This window comes from Narcine bancroftii, chromosome 3 (genome assembly GCF_036971445.1).
Source record: "Narcine bancroftii isolate sNarBan1 chromosome 3, sNarBan1.hap1, whole genome shotgun sequence".
NCBI classification, from domain to species: Eukaryota; Metazoa; Chordata; class Chondrichthyes; order Torpediniformes; family Narcinidae; genus Narcine; species Narcine bancroftii.
The window spans coordinates 71,858,547-71,873,642 of NC_091471.1; the positions used below are offsets into that span (position 1 = coordinate 71,858,547).

The 15,096-nt window shown below is 38.8% G+C and overlaps 1 protein-coding gene across 5 annotated transcripts in view; it reads left to right on the plus strand.

The window, feature by feature from the left end:
- Positions 1-5,938: 5,938 nt before the first annotated feature.
- akr1a1a (aldo-keto reductase family 1, member A1a (aldehyde reductase)) overlaps positions 5,939-15,096 on the plus strand; it is a 51,054-nt gene continuing 41,896 nt past the window's right edge. For 2 of the 5 annotated variants that reach the window (XM_069924254.1, XM_069924257.1), the window contains exon 1: positions 5,940-6,110. In XM_069924254.1, coding sequence (XP_069780355.1) covers positions 6,014-6,110 — 97 coding nt within the window. In that variant the 5' untranslated portion in view covers positions 5,940-6,013. Of the gene's footprint in view, positions 6,111-15,096 lie in introns of all 5 variants that reach the window. The other 3 variants (XM_069924256.1, XM_069924255.1, XM_069924258.1) reach the window with 2 other exon arrangements.

Consider the following 15,096-nt stretch of genomic DNA (forward strand, 5'->3'; position numbering starts at 1 on the left):
TTTACCAGAGAAGTATATTAATTGGATTAAAGCATTATATAAGGGGCCATTGGCGAAAGTGACAGTAAATGGATATATATCAAAGCAATTTATATTAAGCAGATCAACAAGGCAGGGATGCCCACTATCACCCTTATTGTTCGCGTTAGCTATAGAACCACTAGCAGAATTGATAAGAACAGAAAATAATATAAAAGGGATAAAAATAAAAGACAAAGAATATAAAATCAGTTTATTTGCGGATGATATTACAGTATACTTAACAGAACCAGAACTATCAATAAAAGAATTATATAAGAAATTGAAGGAATATGGAGAAGTGTCGGGTTACAAGATTAACATAAATAAAAGTGAAGCAATGCCAATGAATAATGCGGAGTTCTCAAAATTTAAGAAGGAATCACCATTCAGATGGCAAATGCAAGCAATAAGATACCTAGGTATACAAATAAATAAAAATCTCGGCCATCTATATAAACTCAATTATTATCCACTAATGAAAAAATTACAGGGTGATTTAGAGCATTGGAAAGATTTACCACTAACACTAATAGGATGGATAAACTGTATTAAAATGAACATTTTCCCAAGAATATTATACTTATTTCAGGCATTGCCAATACACTTGACAGAGAAATTCTTCAAGGAGTTAAAGAAAATAAGAAGGAAATTTTTATGGAAAGGGGGGAAACCGAGGATAGCACTAGATAAATTAACAGAATGGTATAAACAAGGAGGCTTACAACTGCCAAACTTTAAAAATTATTATAGAGCCGCACAATTAAGATACCTATCAGGTTTTTATCAAACAAGGGAAAAGCCAGATTGGACTAGATTAGAACTAGATAAAATAGGGGAAAAGATACCTGAACACATATTATATAAATGGGATGAAATATTGGTACAACGTAGGAGTTCTCCAGTATTACATCATCTGCTCAATATTTCGAAGAAGATTCATGTAGAAAGGAATAAAACAAATTACCAATTACCAAAACTAATAATGACGCAAAATCAGTTACTCCCTTTTACAATAGATAACCTTTCCTTTAGAGAATGGGATAAAAAAGGTATCAAAAGAATAGAAAATTGTTTTTCAGGAAATAGATTATTATCCTTTGAACAAATGAAGGATAAATATAATATAACTCAAGATACAGTGTTGGTATATTACCAACTGAGATCCTACTTGAAGGACAAATTAGGAAGCAGTCTGAAGTTACCAGAGGGAAGTAACTTTGAATATGTGATTACAGATACAATGATAATCAAAAAATTTATAACAAATATGTATATTAAACTACAAGAAAAGGAGAATGAGGAAACAAATGGTAAAACTAAACAAAAATGGGAACAAGATTTAAATATAAAGATAAAGAAGGAAACATGGGAGAAGTTATGCTCTGGAACTATGAGAAATACAATAAATACGAGGTTACGTATGATACAATATAACTGGATACACTGGCTATACATTACACCTCAAAAGTTAAATAAACGGGACCCAACAGTATCTGACAGATGTTTTTGTTGTAAAAACGAAATGGGAACAACAATTCATGCAATCTGGACATGTGAGAAAGTAGAAAAATTTTGGGAAGATCTAAACCAGATATTAAATAAAATTATAGAAAACAAATCCCCAAAAACCCAGAGATCTTCCTCCTAAGTAACATAAAAAACAAAGAATTTGGACTTGATTTGGATGGTGCACAAAAAAGATTTGTTAAGATAGCTCTAGCCGTAGCAAAAAAATGTATTATGTCAACCTGGAAATTAGAAGATAATTTGAGAATACAACAATGGTATATAGAAATGAATAAATGTATTCCATTAGAAAAAATAACATATAATTTAAGAAATAATATTGAAATATTTGAACAAATATGGGAGCCATACATGAAACACAATAGAGAAAACCTACAGGGGACATCTACCACCTAAAATAACGAAAGGAGAAGGAAATGAAAAGAATTGACTCAATGGAATTTCTTGTTTATTTTTGTTGAATGACAGCATTGTTTGACTGGTTTAATGTGTCTTAGATTTTGTGCTTTGGGTGAATGGGGGGGAGGTGGGGAGGGTGGGATGGGAGGAGGGGGGGGAGAAAATGACACTGTGTATATTTGAAAGGGAAGATGTGTGTATCTTGGTCAGTGTGGTTTATGGTGTGAAGAATAAAAAATTTTAAAAAAACAAAATAGAGAGAGTACAGAGAAGATTTACAAGAATGTTGCCTGGGTTTCAGGGTTTGAGTTACAGGTTAAGGTTAAACAGGCTACGACTTTACTCCCTGGAGTGAATAAGATTGAAGGGAATTTGATAGAAGAATTTAAAGTTATGAGGGGACAGATAGAGTAAATGTGGATAGGCTTTTTTTCCATTGAGAGTGGAAGAGATTCAAACAAGAGGATATGGACTGAGACTAAAGGGGGAAAAGTATAGGGGAAACATGAGGGGGAATTTCTTCACTCAGAATGTGGAATGAGCTTCTGGCCAAAGTGGTAGCTGCGGGCTTGAGGCTGTGTGCAGGTCAATGGGATTATGTGGGAGAAGGTGTTTGGCATAGACTAGAAGGATCGAACTGGCCTGTTTCTGTGCTGTAATTGTTATATGATTATATAAATTGTCTGAGCCTCACAACTCTTCTGTCAACTAAACTGCTCTCACTATTGGTTGATCAGTATGTCAAACATCATGATATCAAGCCTTCCCTTAACCAATCAGAAAGCCAATCAGGTCTGTTAATTGAATAGTCAGGTCTGACTACCCCTTATTCACAGATACCCAGGTACTTTTGCAGTGAGTTACAAAAGCATTTAATAAACAATTAAATGAAAAAAAAACTCACAAGGTATAGCTGCTGGTGATCTGCCTTCATGTTGGTATCTATGTGGAGGCTCCAGGGCAAATCCTCCGATGTTGACACCCAGCAATTTGAAGTTCTTGACCTTCTCCACTGTTGACCCTTCAATGAGGACTGGGTCATGTTCTCCTGATTTCCTCCTGAAGTCCATAATTATCTTCTTGGTTTTGCTCACGTTGAGTGTAAGGTGGTTGTGACACCAATCATCTATCTGATCTATCTCCCTCCTGTACTCTTCATTGCCATTTATGATTCTACTGACAATTGTGGTGCTATCAGCAAATTTGTAGATAGCATTTGAATTGTCTAGCCACACAATCATGGGTGTGGAGGGAAGTGCACCTTGTTGATGGTCAGTGAGGAGGAGTGTTTCCAATTCATACTGACTGTGGTCTTCTGATGTGGAAGTCAAGAATCCAGTTGCAAAGGGGGGTGCATAGACCCAGGGTTTGGAGCTTGTTGACCAGCACTGAGGGAATAATAATGTTGAAGGCTAAGATGTAGTCGATGAAGAGCAGCTGTATGTATATGTTGCTATTATCCAGGTGATCCAGAGCTGAGTGAAGACCCAGTGATATTGCATCTGCTGTGGATGGATTGTGACAGTAGGTGAATTGCAGTGGATCCTGTCCTACACATGGGTATGTGCTAATTCTGGCCATAACCAATCTCTCAAAGCATATAATCACAGTAGATGTGAGAGCTACTGGGTGATAGTCGTTGAGGCAGCTCCCTGCTCTTCTTGGGCAATGGGATGATTGATGCCCTTTTGAACCAGGGTGAACCTTCGACTACAGCAATGCAAGGGTTCACCCTCTTGATTGATGTTTTGACATAGGCCTCAGAGACAGATATCACAGGATCCTCAACCTTTGTAGGGATTCTTGTAAGCACTGTTGAGTTCTCCTTCTCAAAGAGGACATACAAGGTATTCAGCTCATTGGGTAGTGAAGCATTGCAGCCATTTATGGTGATCTACCTTGCTTTATAGGATGTAATGGCTTGCAATCTCTGCCATAGCTGGCGAGTCTCTGTCTCTAGCTTCCTCCAGAATTGCTTCTTTGTTGCTGAGATGGCCTTCCTTAGACTCCTTGTAGAGATCTGTATCACAGGTTTTGATGATGTCAGTGACACATATATTCATTCAGGTCAAAGGATGAGTACTTGAATATGGTCCAGTCCACGGATTCAAATCAATCCTAAAGGCACTTCTCTGCCTCACTCAACTATATTTTCACCATCTTCTCCACTAGTGCTGTTGTCCTCAGTCTCTGCTTGTACGCCAGGTGAAGAAGGTATCCTGCCTTCCTTCAAAAACCAGAATTTTCTAAGTTTATTAGAGATTAGATGGTTATCCTGTGAGATAAACTGTCCCTTTGCTTCATTTAGTTTTATTTTATGGGAAATGTTAAAAAATATTAAGAAAAACTATACATGAAAGGCATAGAAGGACTGGAATCAGAAATTTCTGAAATTGGAAAAGGAGTTCCAACAGTCTGGCTCCAAGGAAGTATATAAAGTGCTTGTCAAAACACTCAAGTATAATACACTATGCACATATAAAATTGAAAAAAAAACATTTTAAGAACTAAACAAAGATACAAATTGGAGTGAAAGCATATAAAATCTTGTCCTGGCAAATTAAAGCAGAGGAAAGTTCAAGAACAATTAATTCCATTCAGACTGAAATGAACTCAGTCTCATATAATCCAGCAGAAATCAATGACTCGTTTAAAAAGTTCTATGCAAACTTATATAAATCAGAATTGCCAGAAGACCTGACTAAGATTGACTTGTTGCTGTTTGCCTGCCCAAATTTGATCAAGAAGATCAAGCAAATTTGGACCTCCCCTTTACCCCAAAAGAAATTGAAAAAGTCCAATAAATCACCAGGGTAGGATGGTTTCCTGCCAGAATTTGAGAGAGAATTTAAGGATTTAGTTATACCCCTCATTGTGGATGTAATTGATTTAGCATCTAAAACCCAAACTCTCCCTGAATCATTTTCTATTGCCATAATTACAATGATTCATTTTCTTTTAAAAACCATTAAAATGCTCTTCATTTTGGCCCATTTCATTACTAAACTCCGATTATAAATTGATTTCTAAGGACCTAGCTAACAGGCTTGGCCAATACTTGCCAAAATTAATAAATCCAGATCAGAGTAACTTTATTTTGAAACACTGGTCAGCCAACAACCTGTTTAAGATCTTTAATTTTATCCACTATGTAAAGTCTAAGGCCTTACAAAGTCTGTGGCTCCAGATGCTGAGAAAGCATTTGACAGGCTGGAATGGCCATGATTATTTGGAGTCTTGGCCAAATTTGGATTTGGGCAACTGTCTATTAACTGAGTTAAAACTCAAGCCCCAAATCCAGAGTCACCACTAAAGGACAGATCTTGGCAATGTTCCCTCTGACCATGTCTAGTCGACAGGACTTTTTGTCTTGGCTACTGAGCCCTTAACAGCCACTTTGCTGCTAACTTTCATCCTGACCTTAAATTCACTTGGTTCATTTCTGGCAATACTTTCCTCTTTCTCGATCTCTATGTCTCCATCTTGGGAGACAAACTCCCTACGTGCATTTTCTACAAACCCACCAACTCCCACATTTTCCTTGACGACTCCCCCTCACACCCTGTTCCCTGTGAGGATTTTGTTCTTTACTCTCAGTTCCTTTATCGCTGTTGCATTTGCTCCCAAGATGAGGTCTTTCATTCGCTATCATCCAAAATGTCCTCCTTGGGAAAAAATAACATGGTTTCCTCTCTACTGCCATTAGTGGTTGATTGACTGAGTAAGCTTAAGTCTAGAGGTTCGGAAGGGAGGGGGTCCCGCAAGCAAAAAAAAAAGGTTTAATTGAGTGTACACATGAGTATTTTGGATGATATTTCAATACTTTTACATTTTTTTTCATATCTAGAATATTACAAATGCTATTTTGTTTTCCAAATTAGGCTCCAAAACACACAAACATTTAGAAGTAATGTTTTTAGGACTTCGTACTTGCAGCCGCAAGATTGTGTTTACCATGACGACATTATTACAGCACAAGTTGACGTTAACGTGCATGTATACTGGTTAAAGGCAGGGAGCGAAGCCTGTTGGAACATGAATGCCAGTATTGTGAAATGTATAAAATATGACAGTAAACAGAAACGTTACTTCAGTAAGTCCATGTTTTACCACTTCCTTACAAATGGCGAGGAAATCAGGAGAAGTTGGTTGTGCTATTACAGGTAAGGCCTTCTGTTTTTAACTGCAGACTGTTTTCAAGTGAAGACCAGGCTTGATTACTCAACAATACCAGTCAGAACGGGATTATATGAAAGCACTTCTGGAAAGGGTTGTTGCTACAATGAAATTTCTTGCTTGTACACGTAGTACATTGTACATAGTACAAAGATACAAGTTATTTAACGTAACAATGTAACTTTTTTCAATGAAGGGTGGGGTAGGTGGCAAGGTCAGGGGGAGCCTTACTAAAGCTCAGCCCCGAAACACAAGGATAGGATTCCCATTGTCCTCACCTGCCAACCTTCCATCCTCCGCATGCAACATATCCTCCATATTTTCTGCCACCTACAACCAGTGCTCCTGTTGTGGCCTCCTCTACATCAAAGAGACTGGACGCAGACTGGGAAATAATTTTGTTGAGCACCTTTGCTCTGTTCACTAACAACCGGGAACTCTGGCCAATCATTTCAATTCCACACCCCATTCCCTCACCAATGTATCTGTTCATGGCCTCATTCACTGCAAAACTTGAGGCCACGCTCAAATTGGAGGAACAGCTAATATTCTGTTTGGGCACTCTCCAACCAGATGGCATTCACATCATCATCTCCACTTTCCACTAGATCTCTCTCCCTCTCCTTCTCGCCTCATCCAGAGAGCTTCCCCATCATCTCAGCTTTTTCTTTAATCTCTGCTGTGCTCCCACCCATATCCACCTATTGGCCTGTGCTCCTCCCCCTACACATTCTCCCCCCCCATCTTTTTATTAAGGCACCTGTCTTTTCATACTATGACAAAGGGCTCAGACCCAAAATGTTAGTTATATAGTGCTTCCTGTGGATGCTGCATGCCCTGCTGAGTTTCTCCAGCACTTTTGTGTATTGAAAGACACCATGTTGTTATGGTTAAAAGATGAAGTGACCAGTTAGAAGGGAATATTTTTTTAATTCAGCATTATGACTGTTTGCCATTCAATACTTCTGTAGACTAAGAATATGCAGTGCACTGGATATTCGCGTTGATATTTTGTTGGGGCACAGAGTTATATTTAATGCTGGAAAGCAAAGTTGAAGTGGTTACGTTATGATTCTGGTAAACACCAGGGCCACACAACCTATCAAATCAGCAATATCATCTGTTGGATTTTAATTTATTGATTGATTTTATATAAATAGTTTCTCAATTTTTTCTGTTATTAAAATAATGAAACGGTTAATGTCCATTTTCAGGGTTCTTCAGTGTTTGTTGTTTCAGGGTGAAATTTAATTGACTGTTTTTGCTGAAGTTGTAGAATTTGTGATTTATACCCATTTCCTTACTTTTGTGATCATATATCATGAAACAAAATATCTAGGCAGGTAAATAGGCAGAAAAAGATTGACCTTGTGCTGATTACTTGCATAGTCTGATGGGGTCCCATAAGGATGCTGTTGAAAGTCATAATTTGGCAAGTACTGTCAGGCATTATCAAGCCTTTGGATCCAGAAACATAAACATTTTCAATGATATAATAGCAAGAGGGCGGGGGGGGGGGGGCAGGGGAAGGGACTTTGTCAATGTCTGGAAACCTTCCTCAGGATTGATTCATCAGCATGGTTTGTAGAAGACTTGTTGATTCACACTCAATTCTGTTCAGTATCAAGTACTTAAAAAGAAATCTAAGACTAAAGTTTGAAGGTGGCTTTTTAATGAAAGGTGTAAAATAACTCATACCCAAAGACATAATGCTAATACATTTCTTCATTCAGTGTCCATAGGTCACCCTCAAATTGGAGGTCTTCAAAACTGGTGGCAACTATCACAATTGGTAAACTATGGCCACAACTGGATGTAAAAGCAAAGCACCAAGTTAGAGGCCATATTATTCCAGAGCCCACCCAGTGTTTTCTCACAACTAAACACCTTCATCTTTGGCAAATCCCAATTATCATTTATTATCAGGGATACATGGACATGCTTGTATTCTCTGGAATTTAGAAGACTGAGTGGGGATCTTATAGAAACATATAAAATTCATAAGGAATTAGACAGACTAAGATGCAGGAAGGTTGTTTCCAATGCTGGGAAAAGCTAAAACTAGAACAGTTTAAGGGGAAAGTTTTTAGGACTGAGATTAAAAATTTCTTTTCTCAGAGAGTGGTAGATTTGTGGAATTATTTGCCACAGGAAATAGTTGAGGCCGGTTCCTTGTCAATATTCAAGAGTAGGTTAGATTTGGTTCTTGTGGCTAAAGGGATCAGGGGTATGGGGAGAAGGCAGGAACTGGGTGCTGATCAGCAATGATCATGTTGAATGGCGGTGTAGGCTTGAAGGGCCAATTGGCCTACTCCTGCATCTATTTTTCTGTTTATAAAAGCCTGTTATTGTGCTGCGTCTAATTTAATTTCAATTCCATCTGCCACTGCTCGTTTTAATTTTCCAGCTTATCAGTGTCCCCTTGTAACCTTAGGTAACATTCTATCCAGAACATTATCTAAGACTCCATCAGCAAATTCAATATTCAGCCCACCAACATCCTGCTCCATATTCTTTAGTTGTATGTTAAACGAACACTTCGGAAAGTGAAGAGAATAAACATTGTTTACGTTTTTAAGTTGTAATTTTATTTATTTTTGTGATCATAAAACACTTGGCTTATGAGAAGATTCTGTGGAATTCTCTTGAATCAGATGGCAAGATAGAGAAATCGGAATGAAATTATGTAGCCAACTTACCTAAGCTAACCTTAACTGGATCAAAGGCATGGAAAAGGGCAGGGAAACTTTAGTGTCTCTCACTTTAGTGAAAAACCTACAAACATTTTAAACACTCAGGTGAGTAGAGAAAATGCAATGCAATGAGTCATCATACAGGAGGGAGATTGAAAATTTATCTGAATGGTGTACCAACAACAACCTCGCACTCAATGTCACGAAAGCCAAGGAGTTTATTGTGATCTTCCGGAAAGGAAGACCAGAGATGTACGATCCACTGATCATTGGGGGATTAGAGGTGGAGAGGGTGATCAAATTTACATTCCTGGGAATATCAGTGTGAAGAAAGCTTGTCAGCACCTCTGCTTCCTCAGGAGTTTGTGGAGGTTTGCTTTGATGTTGAAAACCTTGGCAAACTTCTACAGATGTGCAGTGGAAAGTGTGCTGACTGGCTGCATCGCAGCTGGTATGGGAGCACTAATGGCTCTGAGCAGAAAGCCCTGCAAAAAGTAGTGGACACAGCCAAGTACATCACAGGCAAAACTCTCCTCACCATCGAGAAAATCTATATTGAACACTGCCGTGAGAGGCCAGCAGCAATCACCATAGATCCACGCCACCCAGGACATGCTCTGTTCTCACTGATGCCATGAGGAAATAGGTGCCACAAGATTTGTACCATCAGGTTTAGGAACAGTTGCTACCCCTCCACCATCAGACCACTAAACAAACTCAATCTGAGATTCATTTAAGACTCTTATCTTACTATGCACATTAGTTATTACTGTATATTTATTTTTCTTCTGTATTGCACAGTTTGTTTACAGTTACCACAGAATGCTACAGCACAGAAAACAGCCCATTTGGCCCTTCTTGTCTATGCTGACCACTTTTCTGCTAATCCTACTGACCCGCTCCCACTCCATAATCCTCCAGACCTCACCCATCCATGTATCTATCCAATCTATGAAAATATTCTCTGCTGTCCACAACGCCTCCTATCTTTGTGTCATCAGCAAACTTGTTGATCAAATTTTCCACATTATCATCCAGATCATTGATATAAACAACAAACAACAATGGTTCAAACATAGATCCCTGAGGCACATCACTAATCACAGGCTTCCAGACTGAAAAGCAACCATTCATTACCACTCTGTTTTCTTCCGCAGCCAATTTTGAATCCAGTTTACAACCTCTACATGGACACCTAGTGTCTTAACTTTTTGAACAAACCTATCAAAGGCTTTTCTAAAGTTCATGTAGACTACATCCACATCCTTTCCTTCATCTACCTTCTGGTCTTTCTTTGGCTTGGCTTCGCGGACGAAGATTTATGGAGGGGTATGTCCACGTCTGCTGCAGGCTCGTTGGTGACTGACAAGTCCAATGCGGGACAGGCAGGCACGGTTGCAGCGGTTGCAAGGGAAAATTGGTTGGTTGGGGTTGGGTGTTGGGTTTTTCCTCCTTTGTCTTTTGTCAGTGAGGTGGGCTCTGTGGTCTTCTTCAAAGGAGGTTGCTGCCCGCCGAACTGTGAGGCGCCAAGATGCACGGTTGGAGATGATATCTGCCCACTGGCGGTGGTCAATGTGGCAGGCACCAAGAGATTTCTTTAAGCAGTCCTTGTACCTCTTCTTTGGTGCATCTCTGTCTCGGTGGCCAGTGGAGAGCTTGCCATATAACACGATCTTGGGAAGGTGATGGTCCTCCATTCTGGAGACGTGACCCACTCAGCGCAGTTGGGTCTTCAGCAGCGTGGATTCGATGCTTGTGAATTCTGTCAGCTCGAGTACTTCGACGTTGGTGATGAAGTCATTCCAATGAATGTTGAGGATGGAGCGGAGACAGAGCTGATGGAAGCGTTCTAGGAGCCGTAGGTGATGCCGGTAGAGGACCCATGATTCAGAGCTGAACAGGAGCGTGGGTATGACAACGGCTCTGTACGCGCTGATCTTTGTGTGTTTCTTCAGATGGTTGTTTTTCCAGATTCTTTTGTGTAGTCTTCCAAAGGCACTATTTGCCTTGGCGAGTCTGTTGTCTATCTCTTTGTCGATCCTTGCATCAGATGAAATGGTAATCTCCTTGAAAGACTCTATAAGATTTGTTAACATGACCTAACATGCACAAAGCCATGCTGATTGTCCTTAATCAACCCATGGCTGTCCAAATACCTATATATCCTATTTTTCAGAACTCTTTCCAATAATTTTACTTACTACCGATGGCAGGCTCATTGGCCTATAATCACCTGGTTTATTTTTGGAGCCTTTTTTAAACAACAGGACAGCATGAGCTTCCCTCCCATTCTCCAGCACCTCACCTCTGCCAGGGCCCTACACTAATTTCCCTCAAGGCCTGAGGGAATATCATATCCAGCCCAGGGGAATTTAATCTACCTTTATTCACTGAAAGGCAGAAGTACTCCCACCTCCTTAATCTCCATATGTTCCATGACACTTCTATTTGTTTCCCTTCCTTATGCACTAATGACAATTTCCTGCGTAAATACTGATGTAAAAAATCTGTTTTAAGATCTCCCCCATTACTTGAGGCTCCACACATAGATGACCACTCTGATTCTTTTTTTGTTTACGTATCTCTTGTTGAGTACAGTTTTTTATACTAGTGATAAGTAGAAATTCTACCTGACCTACGGGAAAAAGAATTTCAGGGTTGTATGTGGAGTCATGGATATATTCCGACAATAAATTTGAGCTTTGTGCTAAAAGACTCTTTTTAACACATAGAGTGATCTGGACTTGCTGAGGCTACAACCTTATCTGTGGTGAAATGCATTACTCATCATGACAAGCTTCTTCCAGTAAATAAATGATTGGCGTGTCTAAAATGAATTGAGTTCCAGTCCTCCACAGGCAGCAATGCTTTAATTCCATCATTCACTCTAAGCCCATTGTTTCCTTTGTTCTGTATTCAATAGAGGAATTGTAAGAGCAGAAAGTATAGCCATGCAAAGTAATATGCACCAGATCTCTGATGTTGAGTTTTATTCTCACAAAACATATCAAGATGATACAAGATGAAGGAAGCAGTGTGTTAATTTTTTTTTAGTCTACAGTAGTTAAAACAAAGAATGCTGACTGTAATGATGAAAGTTCTTTAAAGGTCTATCTCTGTACTATTCTGCCCATCCTGAGTATTTCTAGCACTTTCTGTTTTGATTAGATTTTGAGCTCGTGCAGTTTTTTTTTTCCTTTTCAATGGCAATGCTGTTCCTTTTATCTAGCATTTTTAAGTTTAATGTTGAGAGTATTTTTACAGCTTCAAAACATTTTCTGGTATTCTCAAGTTGTCTTCTAATTTCCAGGTTGACATAATACATTTTTTTGCTACAGCTAGGGCTATCATAATAAGTCTTTTTTGTGCTCCATCTAAATCGAGTCCAAATTCTTTATTTCTTATATTACTTAGAAGGAAGATCTCTGGGTCTTTTGGTATATTGCTTTTTGTGATTTTATTTAATATCTGAGAATACAACAATGGTACAAGGAAATGAATAAATGTATTCCATTAGAAAAAAATAACATATAATTTAAGAAATAACATGACAATATTCGAACAAATATGGGAATCATACATGAAATACAAGAGAGAAATCCTACCACGGACCTCCACCACCTAAAATGACAGAAGGAGAAGACACCGAAATGAACTGACTCAGTATATAAAAGATAAAGACAAAAATTTCTTGTTTATTTTTATTAAGTGACGACATTGTTTAACGGGTTTAATGTATCTTATAGATTGAACTTTGAATAAAGGGGAAGGGGGGAGAGGGAGGGAGGGAAGGGAGGGGGAAAAAAGGGGAGAAAATGACACTATATATTCAAGAGAAAAATATCTATGTATTTTGGTCAGTATGGTTTATAGTGTGAGAAATAAAAAATTATATTAAAAAAAACATTTTCTGGGACTGCAACACGTGGTAAACAGTATGTTTCTCAGTTTGAATAGTTGAATGATGTTCATAAATGTTATTGTCTAATCAGTCTGCAGAGTGCCTCAGTAAATACTACAAAAATAGCCTCATCATAGGATAGGAGGCAAAAATAATACGCGTCATACTCCCATTAATATTACTATGGGAATTTAAAAAGTGCTGTGGCTTTTTTTTTTAAGTTCTTACAAATATCTTCCTGACTCCATTATGCAATTCCTGGGAGATGTACCATGATTTAAAACCTCTTCTTCGCACTCATCTCTCAATATTCTTTGATAATTCTTACCTGTTGTACATAAGAATTAGAAGCAAATGAAGGTCCTACAGCTCCTTGTATCTGTCACCACTCATAAAGCTCAAGGGTGATTTAGTGTCCCCGCTCTATTTTGCCCAGATACTCTGTTAATTCCTTGTGTCCAAAATCCATCAACAGCACCACTTCGAGAATATACAACTCGATTTCCACTATATCCACATTTCTCCTCACCTCAATCTAGATGGCTATTTTAGTCTGAGACTCCACCCCTAATTTTAAAATCTTAACCAGAGAAAACACTCTCTCTGTATTTGCACAGATTCCTTCTGAAATAGTGGATGTCTCAATGAAATCAATCCAATAGAGGCTTGTCCATTGAATTTATCCTTTATAAATTATAAAGTACAGCAGAAGACAATTTGACCTTCTGATTAGAGATGTGTCCGTTCCATTCCCCTGGTTTTCACATTGCCTTGCAAATTATTTTCTCTCAAGTGCCTATTCAGTTTCCTTCTGTGGGCACTTATTGATTCTGTTTCTACTCTTGGCATTCAAGATTTCAATGACTATTTAAGTAAAAATTTTACTCAACTTTTCTGGTATTGCTTTTAGTCTCAATAAAGCATCCAGGACATACAACCCTGAGATTTGTTTTGTGGGCCAGGCAGAATTTCTACTTATCGGTAGTGCAAAAAATTGTACTCAACAAAAGATACATAAACAAAAGAAAAACATAAGCAAAAAGGAATGTAAAAAGAACTGTAAACAAACTGAATACAGATGAAAAAATAAATATTCATTAATAAATAATGTTCAAAGTAAGAATCCTTAAATGAGTCTCAAATTGAGTTTGTGGTTGAGGCAGAATTAGCACTTATTGGTAGTGCTTAAAAAAACCTGACTCAACGAACCCATGTAAACAAATAAATATAAACAATGTGCATTACAGAGAGAAAAAAATTCAAATGCATAAGTAAGAGTCCTTAAATAAGTCCCCAATTGAGTTTGTTCTTGACAAGTCTCATGGTGGAGGGGTAGTAACTGTTCCAGAACCAGGTGGTACAAGTCTTGTGGCACCTATTCCTCTTTCCTGATGCAGCAGAAAGAAGAGAGCATGTCCTGGGTGGTGTGGATCCTGCTGACGGCAGTATTCCATGTATTGCCTGTGATGTCCTGGGCTATGTCCACTGCATTTTGTGAGGCTTTCCTCTGAGAGGTATGGGTGCCCACATACCAGGCCGTGATGCAGCCAGTGAACACATTTTCCACGACACACTTGTAGAAGTTTGCCAAGGTTTCTGGTGAGTTTTTCCTTCTTGACGTCAACAATCAGCTCCTTAGTTTTGGAGACATTGAATGTGTAGTTGCTGTGGGTGCACCATTCAGCCAGGTTTTGAATCTCACTCCTGTATGCTGATTCATTGCCCTTTTTTTATACAACCCACTACCATGCTGTCGTACCAAGCCACACAGTTGTAGGTGTAAAATGAATAGAGCAGGGGGCTAAGGACACAGCTCTGTGGTGCTCTGGTACTGATGGAGATTGTGGAGATGTTCTTACCAATCCTCATTGATTGAGGTCTGGAGGTGAGGCAATCCATAATCCAGTTACACAGTGGGGTATTGAGTCCCAGATCTTGGGATTTGCTGATCAATTTTAAATGCCAAACTGTAGTCAATAAAAAGCATCCTGATGTATGCACCTTTACTGTCCAGGTGCTCCAGGGCTTAGTGTAGGGCCAGTGAGATGGCATCTGCTGTAGACCTGTTATTATGATAGACAAATTGGAATGTATCCATGTCACTGCACAGACAGGAGCTGATCTGCTTCCACACCAGCCTTTCAAAACAATTCACCACTGTTGATTTGAGTGTCACTGGTCGATAGTCATTTAAGCAGGTTACCACACTTTTCTTGGGCGCTGGTTCAATAGACATCTGTTTGAAACAGGTGGGCACAGAGTGAGACATTGAAGATATTCATGAATACATCAGCAAGTTGGTCAGCACAGATTTTTAATACTCAGCTAAGTACTCCATCCAAACCAGATGCTTTCTTCGGATTCACTCTCCTGAAGGCC